This window comes from Medicago sativa, chromosome 1, assembly GCF_051527215.1.
Source record: "Medicago sativa cultivar Bolivia chromosome 1, Bolivia_mono, whole genome shotgun sequence".
NCBI lineage: Eukaryota > Viridiplantae > Streptophyta > Magnoliopsida > Fabales > Fabaceae > Medicago > Medicago sativa.
The window spans coordinates 12,046,770-12,066,419 of NC_140749.1; the positions used below are offsets into that span (position 1 = coordinate 12,046,770).

Consider the following 19,650-nt stretch of genomic DNA (forward strand, 5'->3'; position numbering starts at 1 on the left):
CATAGCAAATCAAATTAACTTGTTTTACCTTCTTTTATTGTGAGATTCAAGTGAGAATAATAATAAGATCAAATTAATAATAAAATAATAAGAAGATTGGATTATGATGGTAAAATATAATATAAAATTGGGGTTGAGTGTGTATGATAAGAAACATGAGAAAGACATGGTTGTCGTGAGGTTTAGTGGGTATGAAAGAGAGATGGCAGACAAAAAAAATATAGTGTGGAGTGTGTATGATAAGATTGTGTTCTTTGTTTAATCTGATGGTTAATATTAACTTTTTCATGGTGGGAAACTTTTAGACTTTCCCATGTTAAATGTCACCTGTAGAAATATACTCTTAGAGTTCGTTTGGTGCACATGATAGGATAAAGACATGATAGGATAAAGAGATGGATAATGATAGGATATGATAGTGGGTGGCATTTAGTATGGGAAAGGATACTTGTTTCCCACCATGGGAAAGTTTTTTCTGACCATTAGATTTAATAAGGAACATGCTTTTATCATAGACACTCAACACATGATTTTTTTTCACTCTTCTTCATCTCTCTTACCCACCACTTGCAGCAATCTCACAATCTGGAATTCACTCCTCACCCTCATTCAACCTCCATGAGTAGTGATTGAAATGGTATGACTCAACACAGTGACTAAACCCTTGGAACTTGGTTCATTGTAAAGCCTTTAAAGAGCAAGAGGGAAAGATGAAGAAAAAGATAAAACTTTACTGGTTGTTTTGTTCTTCATCTAAAATGGTAGAGGATAAAAAGCATGAACCATTAATCTACTTGTTTCATTTGTTAATCTTATTATACCAATTTTCTCTATCTCTGCTAAATAGCAATTGCATTTCTATTATATTCTTTGAAATTGTGACAAAAGGGTCATTGGCTTTATCGAAGCTATCACCTAAATCTAAATGATTCTCAAGTTTTTGCATACACAAGACAGATTTTAAATGGCTTGAAGTATCTTCATGAACGTGATGTAGTCCAGGTAACGTGAGTGAATTTGTTATCATGATGCAATTCAATAACTGGGTCTAAAATTTCAGATCTTAATAAACAAAAAAAAAATTAGCGTAAAAGAGAAAGAAAAAAATATGGTGTAGGCAGTCTATGATAAAATCAGTACTCCTCTTTAATCCAATGGTAAAAAAAAAACTTTCCCATGGTGGGAAACAACTTCCCTTTCCCATACTAAACCCTGGTGACATGATAACATTTATCCTATCACATGTTTGGTACACACATGATAAGAAACATGATAATATTATTTTATCCTTTCATGTTTTGATACACACTTAATATTGACATGATAAAATATATATCTTATATTTAAATGACAAAATTATCCTTATGAAACAAATACATATATTTTTTATGGGAAAAATATAATAATTTCTTTAAGCAAAATTCACTCATGCACATAATCCATGACAAAAGAAAATATAATAATTTAAGAAGCAAATGCAAAAAAAGCAACACTATATCAGTATTATTCTTTGTTTTTATATTCTTTACAAAAGTACATGATATCAATATTATGCAGAAGATAAAAAAAATGTGATTTCCACCTTTCGATCACATACGATGAACATATATCAATATTATGCATAATATCAAAAGGTGCAGAAGATAAACATCAATTACGATGAGCTCAAAAGAAGGGCAAAACGAGACATTAAAAAATAAAAAGAATGGGAGTTACGGGATTCGAAAGGTGTACAGGCGTATGTTTTTGCTATCCTGTTTCTAACCCAACTAAAACATAGGATTAAAATAATGAAGGATGAATGGATAGGATAAGCAATGTGATTATTTTATCCTTTCCTATTGGTGCATCAAACAAGGGATTTAAGTAGGATATGATAATTTTATCGGGTGAAGATCCTCTCCATTTAGAAAATAAATGGAAATATGCAATTTGAAGAGAGATAGACACATAAAATAGGTAGTGGGTCCTACCATAAAGTGGGTCCCATCATGATTAATTACTTTTGACTTTTTTATGTGTTTTATCTTTCCAAATGGTAGAAATGGAGAGGATAATAAATGGAGAGGATCTTCACCCAATTTTATCATATCCTGTCTTCCTATTATGTGCACCAAACAGACCCTTGGTTTTGTAGCAAAGGGATCTATGTGGACAAGGATTCTCCGCAGTCTCATATGACTCCCGGATTGTCCCCCTCATTTTTTTTTTGAAGGATCATTATTATTCATTATCTATATTTAGGATCTTACATTTGGAGCAGAATGAGGGAAGAGTGCCAACCATCATGGTCAACGCCATTGTCCACCATATTACTTTAAATTATTTAATTAATAATATTTAATATTTTTGAATTATTAAATTATTTGGGCTTATACAAAAAATATTATTGGGCTAAAAAAAGAAGTATTAGGCTTGGTTATATAAAATTTATTTGGATTGAATTTAGTGAAAGAAAGACTTTAATAAATAATACACCTCTTGAAACAAAATAATACACTTTGATTCATGGATCAGATGGATTATCCATCCAATAATAATGGATGGACATAATGCTTACGGGATGGATTTGATCGCTTTTTTTGACCAAAAAAATAGTAGGGAAGTTTCACCTTGTACCCCTACATTTATACCTCCACCCCTGTCCATGTGAGCTTAACTCAGTTGGTAAGGACATCCATAGTATATGCAAGGTCTGCGGTTCGAACCCCAGACACCACCAAAAAAAATACCTCCACCCCTGCATTTTTTGTGAACTGCCAATTTTACCCTCATATATATACAAAAATGCTTCTCATTGTTTCAATTTCATGTTTGTTCATCCCATTCACCCCCACCCACGTTCCTTCTGCTTCCATGCTTCATATCTGAATGTGTTTCTAACTCATTCCTTTTGATCTGATTAGGAACACGAAATGGTTTACGTGTTTGGAAAACAATATCGTTATCTTGTTTGGACAATTGTTAAACACTTAATCACACTCATTTTTCATGTTTCATGGGCTTTGGTAGACGAGAGATTGAATGTGATCTTGAAGGGAGTTATGGTGGACAGAAGGAATTCATAATGTTCACATATGGTCGTCGCTATAACATCCAAAGAAATCAAGAAGAAAAAATTGGTTGAAAAGAAAATTAAGAAACTGAAACAAATTAAAACTCCAGAAAAGCTTTCAATTTGACCGACCATGTAATTTCCGGAAAGCTTTCTTTGCGACTTCCGGTATAATTAATAAATTCTGAAAATTTTCTTAACTTTTTTAAATTATGGAAAATATGATGGGGTGAATGGGCATAATTTTAGAAAGGGTTAAAATTGGTATTTTCATGATTTGTAATGGTAGAAGTATAATTGTTGGGGTGTAAGGTAAAATTTCCAAATAGTGGATTGTAATAGAGTAATAGATCTTTTTTGATCCATCCCGTTAAGATCCAAATCCATATCCATCTAATTCATTCATATTGGGATATACTCTAACAACATGTTAGATTTTGTACAAAATCGACTTGCAAGTGAGTACAACCCTCACTTATAAACACAAGTTCAACCTATATATTGGACTCTAAACAGTATTGAATCTAGCTACAACTACATGTATCGAAACATAGTAATAACTATCCATACATACATATATAATACTTGCTCAATCCATAGCATTCCCATAATTTAGAAGCCAAAACTGCATTTACTTGTTCCTTATGGAGCTAAGCACAGTTTACATAATTTGCAACACACCGTAGCAATAAGTAATCATTGAGATTGTAAAATTAAGATAACAGAAACAAGTTAAATTATGATAAACTAATTGCAACACATTTTTCTGAGGAAAAATGTAATAAAAATCGAAATTTACAGGAAAATTTTGCTCAAAACATGAATAGAAACGAGACATATGAAAGAATTTTAAGAATGAAAATATTGCCTGAAATGGGGAAAGTTTGTATATATAAATACAAACTTACAGGCTGGAAAGAAACTCCATTCACTTGTGAGAAGGTGTTTCTTTGGCTGGAAAATTACTGTTCACACATTTGATAAGGCTGAAAAACATCTATAAAAGACGAAAATACCCCTCAACTGTTAACTGCCGCCGGTTTCACTATTCCTTGCCAGTTAACTGCCACCAGTTATTTGAATTCCTCGGCAATTAAGTGTCGAGGCGCTGTTCGTCAGATGAAACAACCACTTGCTCACCTACTCACTATTTCATCATCACCTTTCTTTCCTCTTCCATCAAAACCCCCAAATCCAATATATTTTTCACCAAATCTTGCTCCAAAATCATTAAAGCATTAAGCATAGGAGGTATCAACACACTTTTGATGTAAAAAATCAGGTATTAAGCATTTTAATCGGTTTATTTCTAGCTGTTTTTTTAGGTTTTTTACGTCAGTTTACGTTAACACTGTCATGGGGAGATCGACAGTTAACTGTCGAGGCTTGCATGGGGACTTCGGCACTTAACTACCGAAGTTATTTCGGCAGTTAATAGCCGAGGAAAGCTGGGCAAAAACGCAGGAAAGGCTACTACTGCCATTTTGCAGCATTTTTTTTCGTTGTTTTTTTTTTTGTTTTAATTCATTATGCAATTGTTGCTTATGCATTAGTTAGTTGTTAATTCATAGTTTTGTGTTGTTTAATTATAGCAATCGTTGAGAACGCGGAAGATGATCCGGGAGAGACAATCGAATTTTCTCAAAAAAATCCAGAGATGTCAAACTGACTAAGTTTGAAGCCAAACCAAAAATTGATGGAGCTTCCGTACATGTTGAAGCTTCATTATATGTTGACTCTGGTGTCCTCCTACTTCATGCCAACGAAGTTGACACGGCTAAGTTTTTTTTCCGACGATGTTAAATGGAAAGATAGGGAAAACTTGCTTAATTTGACACATCGTCAAGCAAATAAGGCGGGATTTACAATTGTTACACAAAGACCAAGTTTGATTAATTCAATGTTGCGACTAGTGTGTGAAAAGAGTGGAGCTCACAAAGTGCCGAAAAAAACCGAAACATGCAACAACGGGCTCAAGAAAATGTGGGTGCATGTTCATGGTTAGTGGATATCTTAGTAGGCAAACAAAGAAATGGGGATTGAACATTCTTAATGGAGTTCACAACCATGCGATGGAGTCAGGTTTAGAAGGAAACATGCTTGCCGGTAGATTAAAGGAGGATAACAAGAAGATTGTATGTGACTTGACCAAGAGCAAGGTGCATCCAAGAAATATTTTGATAAATTTGAAGAGCAAAAGACAACATTGCATGACAAATATCAAGCAAGTATACAAGAACGTCAACAAATATGGAAGTCAAATAGAGGTGACAAGACGGCGTTGCAGTTTCTAGTCTCAAAGTTGTAGGAGCATAACTATGTTTATTTCTCAAGAACACAAAGTGAAAGTACTACTATTGAAGATATCTTTTGGGCTCATCCAACATCCGTTAAGTGGTTTAATAATTTTCCAACAGTTTTGGTTATGGACTCCACCTACAAAACCAACATGTACAAGATGCTAATGTTTGAGATTCATCAACCGATTTGACATATTCAGTTGGCTTTGGATTTGTGACACATGAGAAAGAGGAAAACTTTGTTTGGGTTTTAAAAATGATGCGTAAACTTCTTACGTCAAAAATGAATATGCCTAAGGTGGTTGTGATTGACAGGGATATATGTCTTTGATGAATGCGGTTGCAAATGTTCTCCTCGGAAGTTATGCAATGAATCGTTACTTTCATGTGGAAAAAAATGTTAAACAAAGGTGCATCTTAGACTTTATATATCCTTTGGGAAAAAAGAATGGGAAAGAGGTGAAACATGGTGATGTAGTGAAAAAGATAATAAGCGCATGGAAAGTTATTGTTGAATCGCCCACTCAAGAGTTATATGCAAATGCATTAGTGGAGTTCTAAGATGTTTGTAGTGATTTTCCAATTGTCCTAACCTATGCCATGCAAACCTTGGATGAAGTGAATGAGAAAATAGTGAGGGTATGGACAAACCATGTGTTGCATCTTGGTTGCAGAACCACCAACTGGGTAGAATCGGATCATGCTCTAGTAAAGAAATATTTGGACAATAGTGTGGATGATTTGGGTATTTGTTGGGAGAAAATACATGATATGTTGGTGATTTAGTTAACTGTGATACAAACATCATTTGGTCAAAGTGTTACCGTATTGGAACATAGATTCAAAGATGCCACTTTGTACTCCGGGTTAGGGGGTCATGTGTCTAGATATGCTATGAACAACATTGCTTTGGAAGAGGAACATTGTAGGAAAACATTGTGTATGGACAAGGAAATTTGTGGTTGTGTTCAAAGGACATCCTACGAGCTACCATGTGCATGCTTTATTGCTACTAAAATCCGTGAAGACAAGCCTATTTTATTGGATGAGACACACCATCATTGACAAATGTTATGTATGGGCTAAGAAAGTAATGAAGATGGTTTTTCTGTTGAGGATGAGTGGAATAGTATTCAAGAACGTCTCAAGAAAGTCCCTTACCAAATGAAGCTTGAAATGAACGAGGTTTTGCGGCAGTTGGCATTTCCTGACACCACCATGTTGTCTCCACCACCATGAAAAGTACCAACCAAGGGATCAAAGAAAAAAGTGGATATTGCGAGTTATAGAGCAAAAGTGACATCGACTAGTTGAATCCCTTCCTCGTCGGAGGTTGTTGATTCCCAAAACCCGGATAGTCAACCGTCACCGTCACCAACAACTTCATCATTTTCTAAAAAAAAAAAGTGTTCGTCTAGGTAAAACATCATGTTCCACTCTTCCACCACCTACTCGGTATCTAAAGCCTATTCCGGTTCCAACGTCTATTGATTATATGCCAAAGTTTATGGTTCCATTTATTGAAAAAGTGATGGATGTTATAGGCGATGGACATTGTGGATTTCAGGCTATAGCCGAGTTCATGGGATTGACCGAAGAAATTCATATCATGATTCGTAGACATCTTATTCAAGAGATCATAGAGATTATGTGAGAGTATATGCGGGTGAGAATCGTTATAACTACATTTTAAATGGCTTACATCCTCCCACAAATATGAGTGGTATTGCACATGTTGATAAGTGGTTGACTTTTCCGGATATGGGACACATTGTTGCTAATTATTACAAAAGGTGTGTGTCTTGTTGACAAATCTTGGAAAATCGGAATCTTTTTTCCCACTAAGAGAGACACCACCGCTGGCTAAGCAGAAAACTCCCATCATGTGCCTTGGGTTAATTCTGAATCATTTCGTGCTTATTTTTTTGAAGGATGGTTGTCCACTACCTCCATCATCTACGGAGTGGTACAATCACAAGAATGAAGAGGCGGTGACTTGGAAAGATGAGTATTTGGATCAACATGATTTGTTCTAAGATCTCATAATTATTGAAAAGAAACAGCCGCAACCAAAAAATGAGACAAACAAACCGGAACCTATTTTGTTGGACACTCCCGAAAAAGCAAAGCAACAATTTGAAGTAATTGTGGAAGATGAAGAAAATTCTATTTCACTTGGTCTAATCACTTGGTGATTAATGAGTGATTTTTTGTCGGTGTTAGTCCTTTTTATTGGTAGAAATTACACCGACGTATATTTTGGGGTCGAAATTGTAACGCCAATTTTTTGTGGCCAATATATAACTAACATCATGTAATTTATATAAATATATGATAATATGACTTTTATGTGGTGAAACTAGTGCAATACTTATTTATTCGTTATTAATGTTTACGCATTTGATTTATTTGTTAGTCTTTATTGGTTATATTACGTTTCATTTAATTTCATTCTAATGTTTGATTTTATTTCATAAATCTTTTGTGAAGTGAAACATGTATGAGGTTGCAAAAATTAAAGGCCATGTCAGATACTCCGCTTTTAAAAAGACAGTTAAGGTTATGATAACGCTGACCGACTCTCTTAATGATTTGAAGACACAAGTTAACACTTATTTTGAGCATATTGGTGAAACTCAATATACACGTCACTTATTTGCTCATATGCCTTGCATTGACCACCTAGGAGTAGATAAACATAAAGATGAAGACATGTTCAAAACGACGACCTAGGTGCCTTGATTTATTCGGGACGATAGCTACGTCGGATTTATGTTTCAGAATAAGGTGCAAGGTAATATATTATATATGTATGTTTGTTCCATCTGCAACTGCGTAGAGTAGATATTTAATTTAACGATATGTAATGTGTTGCAATGTGTTGTTTAATTGTGGACACTCTTTAATGTTTTGATGAATTTCAAACATTCGTGTAATTTTAACGAAATGTCAGTTTGATTTAATTATGGACAATTGTAAAAGATAATGTATTTTTCTTGTTTATGTCTGAGTATAAATGTTGTACGACTAATATTGCCTTTGGAAATGCTCTGGTTGAATTATAGGTAAAAACTGACCGAAATTGGCTTGGTTCAATTATTCATAACCCACTGTCGGCATAATCACTATTCCTCAGCAGTTAACTGCCGATGGAACCGGCTACAGTTAACTACCGAGGAATAGTGAAACGGCAGCAGTTAACTGCCGAAGGGTATTTTCGTCTTTTATAGGTGTTTTTCAGCCTAATCAGATGTGTGAACAACAATTTTCCTTTGGCTGACCTACATGAAAAATGCAGAAAAAAAACAAAGATCTAACACGATCAGGCTCTTTTTTTTTTTTTTTAAGACTAAATGTTTTCAAGGTTAAGTAATGAAAACATTGAACACCAAACAATAATAACTCAGCAAAAAAGTAGTAGCAGAGTCCAACTAAGTTTTCATCCTTCAATCCTTCAATCGTCAACTACATAAATCAAAACATGAAGCTAGAAACAATTCATGTGTTTGATCCAGGATAAATTGCATCCATTGCCAAATTTAATGCAAACAGGGAAAGAAAAAAAAAATCCAAAGGATATATATATATCAGAAATGGTATTTTGCCACTACATCCTAACGAGTAAAAACTAGCAAAGCTATAGCTCTGAGTTGAAAATATGTATATGTTCACTCTGCAACATCAAAAAACCAGCATGCAACATTTGCTCAAGTTCTTTCGCATACAAATTTCACAAGTGTTCGGTAACAATAGTTCATTGTAAGTTGTAACAATAGTTGAGACATTTACAATGTGCAGTGACTGTGATACACACCCAAGCAGAGCAAAACCCGTAAACTTAGCAAAACACGAAATCACAGGGTGTGGCAAATCCTGCTCATTGTTACCAAAACAACCACCGAATTAAATATCCCTCCGTAATTTAATCTGAAATGCAAATATCCCAGCACCACAAGGATCCAGCAGTGACCATACATATTCACCACTACACCCAACTCAATTAAGAAAACTAGTTAGTGACAATCTGAATGTATTAATCTCCAAACCAGTAATTCCAACATGCTAAAATATTAGAAATGGAAAAAGTTATTTTCCTAATTCAACCAGTTAGTCATTGTTTAACTGCTAAATGACATTATTCCCCCAAAAATTCTTTCCAAAACAGCTCCTCATCTATGTGACCAAGAATGAAATGGGACAATAAATAATCATCAAAGTTAGACAAAAATAACAACTTTAAGCATAACAGAAAATATGATAGATTTCTCTCCAAAAAAAAAAAAAAATGATAGATGATGCTTCAAGGTCAATTAGTTGAACATGAACCAACTTAATTTGGTCCCAGAGAATGTTGTGCAGGTTATTTTCCCCGTGAAATTAATAAAATTCCAAAATGATTTCTGAATATGAAAATTCTTGATCACATTAGTCTTTTTGAGATCATTTCGCAGGCTAAATTAACTCATCTAATGATCGAGAATTTTCAACTTCATTGATTTTGAAGATCAGATTCCTTAACCCCTAACAATTTCATGCATTAAAACATGATTCATTCATGAGTAGAATCTACCATATAGGTGATAATAATCCTATAAAAACCATGATAATGTAACTCAAAATTTAGACAGCGGCATAGAATGCAACTTAAACAATCTTAGAAACCATGAGCACACTGCAATACCCTTTTAATAATACATCATGCTCATGGAAAACAGCCTAGCATCCTTATCTTTGGCACATTACCGCTACCCTTCTATTCACAGCCTGAAACTTGCCCACCACCAACAAACACGTCCGCTCCATGCTGAAAATAGAAGCTAAAAATTGCCGCAGGCAAGTGAACACGTACAAATGTCCCAATCCACGGTGTGTGTGTGTGGGGGAGGGGGGGATTTGATTTTGTGACCGTGTGAATTCTCTAATATTTTTTCAAAAATATATGACAAACCCTCAACTCACATTGTTATACTTGAAGATGATAGTTGTGAAAGTAAAACTACCTACAACCATAACAAACTTGGATAAATATTTCTAATACGAACATCAAACATGGTGTAAATCAATCTCACATGGCCTAATGCAAGAACAGTAAAACAACTTGTGTGATGCCAAAGCCAGGAGTATTGTTCTTAAACAATGTAAAGGGAATAATGAAGGGGGACAATAATCAAAACAGTGATCTCCTAATAATAAGACAACCCAACACACACCTATACTAATTAATTAACACCATCAATTCAAGTGCTTGAGCATAGTATGAGAGGGTGTATACTTACTAACAGAAAGAAAGAAATAAAAATATCCTAGTGAGGTGAGCTAGGTTGACAAGGGAGTTATGCTCTGTAAATACTCAGAACCCCATAAACATCTATAGTAATTCAAAACATAAGTTTGAAATTCGCTGAGCGAGTTGCCTTGATCGTCATATGAAGCCAGCAGCTTTCCAACCTTTCCTCCAAAGACTTGATCGCCATCCTTCCAGAAATCACTTATGCAACATGTCCACGGAACTGGCCCAATGTTGTACATTTTGGTCCACCGGTTCTGATCCATAATCCAGATTTCCAACTGGATCGGACTAGGATGATGATACTCCAAAACATAAGCAAGGGAGCCCTTGATCTCAGCAATGTTTTCGCTAGAATGTTTAACGTGCCGACAGGGAGCTTTGAGTTGGTGAAACTGATTGTTGTGAAAGTCAAAGCAGATGATGTTTGAAGTAGTATGCAAATCGACAGTGACAATCCAATGATAAACACAGTTAACAACCGGGGTATATGATGGATAGTATCGAACTGGGATGCGGTTAAATGGTGGAGGGTGATGGACAGGGGTCCATGATTTAGTGCTTAGATCATACACTTCTGCGCCTGAAGGAATAATCATCTTCTCAACATGTGCACATTGTTGAAGTCTAACAACTTTGAAATTAATGTTACAGTCGTCGTTAAATGCACAGAAACCATACAGGGAATCATCATATTTAGAGTGACAGAATGAGGGTGCAGGGGGTATAAGGTGGACCTGTTTAGTTGTTGGGTTCCATAGGATCAATTGACCAAGAGTTGAATTCCTATAAAAAGCTTTTAAGAAGAAAACACCATTGCAATTGCCATATGTTTCGATTCGGTCTACGGATTGATTACCAGGAAAGAGGGAGCAGAAGTAGATACGTTCCAACTCCTCGCCTCCGTCGCCACCGTCACAGGAGAGAAGAGTGATGTAGGGAGGTTTGAATCCATCAATGGGTCTGTGATAAATCATGAGACTATGGCCCTTATCGTATTTAGAATTATGACGCCTCCACCTATTCACAAAAGAGGGATTTTTGATCAGAATGTTCCATGATTTCTCAACACATTTGAATCGCATCAACGACTTCACTGGCAGACGAATTAGTATCTCTATCTCCAAATCTGACCCTAAACTCTTATTATTCATTCTCGCTGCTCGCTCGCTCATATTTTCATTGATTGATTGATGTTAGGGGTTAGGTTAAGCCGGTTAGGTTTAACAAGAAGAAGAGGAGCTCGAGTAGAAGTGCAGTGGTAAAAACCAACAAAATACGTATTATTATTATTATTATTATTATTATTATTACTAGACCATGACCCGTGCGATGTACGAGTTTATTTCGATTTTCATGCATAAGCATCAGATTGACTATATCATTAATTGTCGACATGTTTAAACAATGAACAAATTTTTGGAAAAAAGTCAGAAGGGAAAAAATGGTTGAAAATCAAAAAAATTTGGGTTTAGATTGCGAAGGAGAAAAAAGGGGTTCAAAACCGTTTGAAAAGAAAGGAAAAAGAATTAATTGTTTTTTAGAAAAGGGAGTTTAATGTTGGATATCATGTAATGAAAGCCAAATGATAACACAAAAATAGTAAGTGGCTTGGTGGTCAAAATGCTTTGAAGTAACCAACATGTCATGGGTTTGAATCTTTGGAGAGAATTTTTTTCATAAATATTTTTCAAAACCCTCAAAAACTTTGGAGCTTTGATTCCTTGTTCTTTTAGATATATACTTTTATGGCTTTTCTACTATAGCCTGCAACTTTCCTGACTCATTTACTATTATCATGACCTTTATATTATACGTAATAGCTTTACTTCATGTTGTTGGCTATAGTTTCATAAACTAGATTATAACTGATAAGTATCTTGAACTTGACTGATTGCCGAGACAAACTATAGTGGTCAAATAATTTAAATTTTAGTAGCAATCTACAACAGTGAGACAATGATTTTGGGTATCAATCTCCACTTGAAACAACCATAATTTTATAAAAAACGAAACCATATCTTCCCAAACACAATACTGACAATAAATTCCCAAGTCAATAAGGGATTTGAAATATAGAACCCCAAAATAAGATAAAGGAAAAGGGGACAGATGAAATTAAATACCAGTTATAGACGAAAAAAAAGGAGAAATTACTACGAGATTCATAAATGAATATTATTTCTGCCTTCTTGTCCTTCTTCTCTATGGAGAACAACCTTTACTGAGTGGTTCAACAACCTTTATTGAGTGGTTCATTTGTGAGTAGAGTAGCTTTTTTTTTTTTTCTGTCCCGTAAGTGTAGCTCAGTTGGTAGCTACCAGGGACAATGTTTGCAGGGGCCGGGGTTCGAACCCCAAATTCCCCACTTCTCCACACTTTAAAAGTGTGTGATCTAGCCACTAGGCTATTGAAAAAAAAAAGAGTAGCTTTTTTTCTTTCATTGGTATGAGTAGCCTCTTAACTTAATGTGGCCAAACAGTGTTAAACAAAAAGGGGGGGTTTGTGTCTATTAGAAACTTAATTAAGGGAGGTGAGTGTCAAGTTTAAAACTAGAGGGGGTGTTTGTGACATTCAATGAAAACTTAAGGGATGTCAATGTAATTTTCCCTTATTATTAATATTATTAGTTAAAACTCTATAAATTAATAATCTCAGGACCGTATAAATTTATTAATTTAGAGAGTTATTAATTTATCAATAAATTAATAATTATTAATTTAAAGAGTTTTTAAGTAATTATACTGTTCATATCAAACAAAAAGGCAAATTAGTGTATGTATCTTAGAATTACGTTGCAGCGAACCTTGAGACTTAACGTAAATTAGTAACTACGTGTTCATATGCATTGGAAATCAATAATGACTTTTGAAGCACAGTAAATATAAACAAGAGGAACAAATGTGTTCAATGTATTCTTAATATATTTTTTTTTCAGTTTCTATTAATTATTAATTTATGATTTTCTTGGGACCGAAAATTATAAAGGGATCTCCCGAGAAATTATTATCTTATTATTTTATCGAGTTTTTCAATTTTTTACATTGCCTCAAGTCGGGACCGAACAAATTTATTATTTCAGCAAAAAAAAAACACGTATATATATTTCTATTAGTGTTAAATAAGTCATATGAAAATAAGTTATATGCTTAAATATGTCATTAGTCCTTAAACTTTCACCGGATTTTGGCATTGATTCTTGCACCTTTTTGTTTGGTTTTGATCACTGCATTTGTAAAAAATATTGGCTTTGGTTAGTCAAGTTAAAATAAGGCTAAAATGCACTTTTTACCCCCTATGTTTGGCTCCGTAGCAATTTTGGCCCCCTATTAAAAAAAACAACTTTCCAGCTGTAATATCCCGCCTGTCAGCATCGGTATATTACCCGTGATCGTGCCAGAGGAATTAAATTCATGGAAAGTAAGTGTGATGGAAATATTTTATGACATGTCAGTATAATACGCATAAAGTATTAGTGTCGTTTTAAACACGCTTAAGCCAAGGGTAAAATGGTAATTGCATGGGAAAGAATATTTATTGGGTTAAGGCACCAAAAATATCTCATTTCCTCTTCTCCTTTCTCTCTCTTAAGGTTGGCAAGAGCTTCCTTCTCTTTCTCTCTTCTTCCATCGATCCTTTCCCTCTTCACACCACATCATGCATCAAATCTTCTTTTTCATAGATTCAAGAACAAATTTTAGTGTCTCTATCTTTCCACAAGAGATTGGTGACTTGGTTTGAGCTTATTTCCAATCCTTCCTACTCTTTAGAAAAGATTCAAGGTTAGGGTTTTGATGAAGAAGCTTTGGGTTGGATCAAAGATGATCAAGCAAGGATCATGAAGCCTTAGATTGCAAGAAAACATCAAGATGGAAAGGTTATGAACAAAAGAAGCAAGTGGTACAAGTTAGGGTTTTGGTTGCTTGGAAGCTTGGGATCTTTTGCAGCCTTGATTAGGTGAGTTCCTAGATAGCTTATCCCTCCCTTGGGTTATGCAATTTCTTGAGAGAAAATCATGAATTTGTTAGTATGTAATTTTAGGGTTCTAGTTGCCCCTTTGTGTCATGTATGATCAAATATTGTTAATTGATGTCATGCATATGATATAAGCTGTTTGTATGATGTTTTGGAAGTTTAGGATGCATTAGAACACTTGGATTTGGAGATTTTTATGTAAAAATACGTTTTCTGCACTTCTGGACTGATGGCAGGACGCTAAAGCGTCCACAGCACGCTAAAGCGTCCACAGCACGCTAAAGCGTCCAAAATGTCGTAACTACTGGACCTGCACGCTTGGAGCACGCTAAAGCGTCCTCAAAGCGTCCACAGCACGCTAAAGCGTCGCTTAAGCGTCCAGGCAGCTTTTGACAGCACTTTTTATGAAAACGTTCTGAAATGTTCACAGCTTTAGACAACACTTTGTGTAAATGTTCTAAAACGTTCCGGAGGTCCCGAGATGTCTTTTGAGCTTCGTTTCTTGCAAACTTTTATTGAAAAATGAACCCCTCAATTCCAAGTGTTTAATGTACAATTCCAAACAAGGTTTTAAACAAGATTAAGGCATGGCAAATTATTAACAATGATTGTTTATAGATGATACGCAAGAGCGTATGTTAAACAATATGAAATGGGGTAGCAAGATTTTCTTTAAGCAAGGGAAATAACTAGAGCCTCGACATAGTTAGTCGAGAACTAGCTAGTTAGCAAGAATCCCTAGATGATAAGACGCGAAGAATGTTATCTTCGCACATGATTAAGAATAAGATAGCAACCATGCTAAGATGTGGTTTGATTAGTTAATCACCCCACCACGATTAAGTATGTACATGGACAAATATAAGTTTACCGCTAATCGGATCGACTCAAGGGTCCGAGATATTAAGCAAGCAAGTATGAATATGTTTAAGTATACGTACGACATGACTATGATTATTTTAAGTAGGTGGCATGTCTCTTGCTATCCACATCAGGGGGATACAAGAGGTTCTCGATCTAAGGGGAGCGATTCAAGCCGTAAGGGACCCGCATGTCACTGAAATTAACAAGACGTAGGTGCTCGTGTCTCTTGTTATCCACGCCAGGGGGATACGGGAGGTTCTCGACCTAAGGGGAATGGTTCAAGCCGCAAGGGACCCGCACGACACCGAGGGAGTCCGATGTACGTACATCGGTCATGTATGGGATTGTTCTCGGGGTTACTCCACCCGGGGCTCTCCGTAAAATGAACCAAGATAATAATTGTTTGTTCAACGCTAACATAATTGAATGAACTTAGATACGTTTATGTATGATATGATTACGAATATGATTATGATTATGATTATGTTCACGAATGAAAGCACGTATGATTAAGTTAAGTATAAGAGCATGAGATGCTATAAGACAAGTACAAGTTATGTATAGAACAAGTAAAGAACATGATACCGATGACGATCTTAGGTTTCCCCTAATCATCCGGTTTAGAATCGTGCCATGATTATGATATGTTTAGGCCTTGAAACGTAAAGCGTATTCTTGGCAACGCGGTTCTAGATTCCCCCTCGACCGCCATGACACGTATAGGATGTGAAGCCTATAACAAGTGAGATAAGCCTATGACGGGTTTAACATGCACTACCGTCTAGGAAAGCATGACCACACACGTATAATCAACCGTCAGGTTGTAATGTAGACACGTGGTGACCGTAGGTTTCCCCTGAGGTTACCTATAGCCTAGGATTTAGGGGAACTCACTGAGACATTATGTCTCATCCCAATCCTTATTTGTTTCAGATATCAGGTTTGACGTCAAGGTAGTAGCCGGGTGGATTTTCAGCAAGAGCTCGTTCGTACCCGAAGCATGAAGACTATGGATCTCAAGGATGTATTTATTTTAAATAAGATAAGATATGATGTATTTATAATGTACGAACGCGTTTTGTTGTATATAAATTCATTCGAAGTTTTTATGTTGTATATTTTAATGTATCCAGTACTAGATTCAACGCACGTGCTAGACTTTCTAGATACGTCTAGTATGGGTGTTACACCAGCCCCCCAACTTCACCCCCTTTTGCAACTCAGTGGCCCCTCCTATTTTGACTCGGTCAAAGATCATATGGCCCTTAGATGGACACCATGTGGCATGTAATAAATTAAAATAAAAAAACCAATTAATTATTTACATAATTAAATAAATATAAAAAATATATAAAAAAAAGCAAAAACTCATAATCTTAGGAAAAGGCATCGTATTCATCGTCTTCACCTTCACCTTCAACATCATATTATTCATCCTTCAAGTCTTCCTTGACTTCTTTAACTGCATTAATTCACAAATTTTTTTACAAAATAGATATCAGATGAAGAAAAATGGGAATAAATGGAATCGAAAGAGCAAGATGAAATCTGGAAAAGAGCCAACCCTCACCCATTCCAAATGGCATTTATATCCATGAGTTTGTTTCAAGATCATAGATTTCTCCTCCAACATCAACAAAAAAGGGCCATGAAAGTTGTGGCAATCGGCAGAAAGAAGTTATCATTTTCAATTTTCATGGAATAAGTTATGAGTTTAGATTTGGTATTCCAAACATTAAAAACGATTTTGGAAGAAACAAAAAATTTGTTTTCAATCTATAGTAGAAAGAAGACTAATACACATGATTAAGGAAGGATAAAACTTACCGTTAATTGAATTGACGGATGAATAATGAAGACGGCAAACTAATACGGTGGGGGATGAACAGCGACGACGATAGCGACACAGTGAATGGTGGTGGTAGGAAAGAGACGTAGTCGTGAATAAGTGATGATGAAGATGTAGTAGAGGAGAATGTGGTTGTGGTGTTGAGAACAAACCCAGAACAACATGAATGAGATTGAAATTGTTGAGAACAAACCCATAGGAAATTTTGTTTTTGTAGATTTGTTGAAATTGTTGGAACTGTTGTTGTTATTGGGTTTGCTATGTTTGATTCTCTTTTTCTTGTGTATGTATAGAAGAGATTGAAGAACAACATGAATGAGAAGGAGATGAAGATGATGATGTTGCTGTGTTTGATTCTCCTTTTTGATAGACGTTTGTCAAGTGCACCAAATACTATCGAAGTAGTAAAAATATCGATCCCAGGTGGACTGTTTTTAATCTCAATAATTCAATTACGTTGGAACTTAGGATGTATAAAAGTTATTTTGTTTTGCCACTAGGCAGTAGATTCATTTGATTGCATAAAAGTAATGACGGAAAATAAAGTTGGTTTTTAAGAATAAGAGAGAGATGAGTTGAGGTCTTTCGAATCATATATGTTCCCCTAATTGGTACACTGCACCTATTCTTATGAATGATTTTCTAATCCCACGATAGTTAACAAAATAGTCCTAATCAATCCCTTGAGTTAGGACCCTCCTCTCAAACTACAACCCCTAATTCCTTAGGTGGTCTAATAATCCTTGAAGGTTTAAGCACGTTAACCTAATATCACTAACAAACGATTATCCATTCCTAGATTAACCATGTTTATTAGAACAATTCAATTAGGTCTAAGTCGAAAGCTATGGTCAGTAGTCATTCGTTCTCACTAAATCATGTTTATATTTGATCATGATATAAAAAGCATTAAGAACAATTGAATTGAATAAAGACTAGATTATCATTCACAATAAATAGAGTTTCACAGCAACATGTATCAATTAGGGTTACAAAGAATCATCTCAGACCTAACCTCTAATGAATTTAGCTACTCATAATGGTGTTTACAAATAACATAATCATTAAAGGAATTAAAACATACACAAACTGATGGAAGGATGAAGAAATCGCCCTTCTTGGCCGTCTTGTAGTCTCAAAATCGCACTTTTCTCTCTTCAATTTGTAACCCTTGTTTTTGGAATAGACTTCAGCTTAAATAGGCACAGAAATTTGCCCAAATCGTGTCACGTTTTAAGTAAATCGTGACACGTTTTCATCTTGTGGAGCAAGAAACTGAATTAGGGTTTCACCAAATCGTGTCACGTTTTACCAATCATGACACGTTTCTTGAATGTCGAATCAATGCTTCTGGCACTTCCCAAATCGTGTCACGTTTTCATCCAATCGTGACACGTTTTAACTCTTTGCATTTCCTTCAGTTTTTCTGCTCTTTTTGCTACATAAGTCTCCTTGTGAACTCCATTCTGTGATAAAAATACATATAAAATTACGTAATGACAAGATCTCATCACTTTTCCATTTTTTTATTTCTTTTTTTATATTTATTTAATTATGTAAATAATTAATTGGTTTTTTTTAATTTTAATTTATTATATGCCACGTGGCTTTCATCTAAGGGCCACATGAGTTTTGACCGAGTCAAAATAGGAGGGGGTCACTGAGTTGCAAAAAGGGGTGATGTTGGGGGGCTGGAAAGTTGTTTTTTTAATAGGGGGCCAAAATTGCTACGGAGCCAAACATAGGGGGCCAAAAGTGCATTTTAGCCTTAAAATAAAGGCCAAATACCTCTCTGGATCCTTTAAGTTTCTAAGGTTTCAGATAGATCCTTTAAGTTTCGAGTTTGTTTCGGATAGGTCCTTTTTGTCAACCTCCGTTAAGCCAAAGTTGTTCTGTCTGTTAAGCCAAAGTTGATATGTCCATTAAGTGGGTGAGGTAGTTCTCTCTGACACTTGGCATCAATTTTTTCCCCAACGAGATCAACTTTGGCTTAACAGACATATCAACTTTGGCTTAACGGGGGTTGATAGAAAGGACCTATCTGAAACAAACTCGAAACTTAAAGGACCTATCTGAAACCTTAGAAACTTAAAGGGCTTATCCGAAAGAAACTCGAAACTTAAAGGACCTATCTAAAAGCTTAGAAACTTAAAGGATCTATCTGAAACAAACATGAAACTTAAAGGACCCGGGGAGGTATTTGGCCTAAAATAAAAAACCAAAACTAACGGTGTGCCACGTGGACCAATCGTTCCACCCCACGTGGCACACTAAACACAAAATTTTCATAATTAAAATATTTCAAAGTTTTGGTATTAGT

The 19,650-nt window shown here is 35.3% G+C and overlaps 1 protein-coding gene, 1 long non-coding RNA gene and 1 pseudogene across 2 annotated transcripts; 2 read left to right on the forward strand and 1 right to left on the reverse strand.

Moving 5' to 3' along the window:
• The first annotated feature begins 3,928 nt into the window (after positions 1-3,928).
• LOC146952713 (uncharacterized) lies at positions 3,929-7,391 on the forward strand (annotated as a pseudogene).
• A 3,042-nt stretch (positions 7,392-10,433) lies between these two features.
• On the reverse strand, positions 10,434-11,896 carry LOC146952714 (F-box protein At1g30790-like). The gene has a single exon (XM_085704814.1). It carries the CDS (start codon positions 11,815-11,817, stop codon positions 10,672-10,674), a length of 1,146 nt encoding a protein of 381 aa, XP_085560940.1. The 5' UTR covers positions 11,818-11,896; the 3' UTR covers positions 10,434-10,671.
• Positions 11,897-13,979: 2,083 nt separating this feature from the next.
• Positions 13,980-17,684, forward strand: LOC146952715 (uncharacterized). Its single transcript, XR_015007334.1, has 2 exons — positions 13,980-14,599; positions 16,415-17,684. It is a non-coding gene; the product is annotated as an uncharacterized LOC146952715 (long non-coding RNA).
• Positions 17,685-19,650: the final 1,966 nt, after the last annotated feature.

What these genes read in the sequence shown, in the direction of transcription:
- LOC146952714 (XM_085704814.1), bottom strand. Translation starts at nt 11,817, where the DNA reads ATGAGCGAGCGAGCAGCGAGAATGAATAATAAGAGTTTAGGGTCAGAT.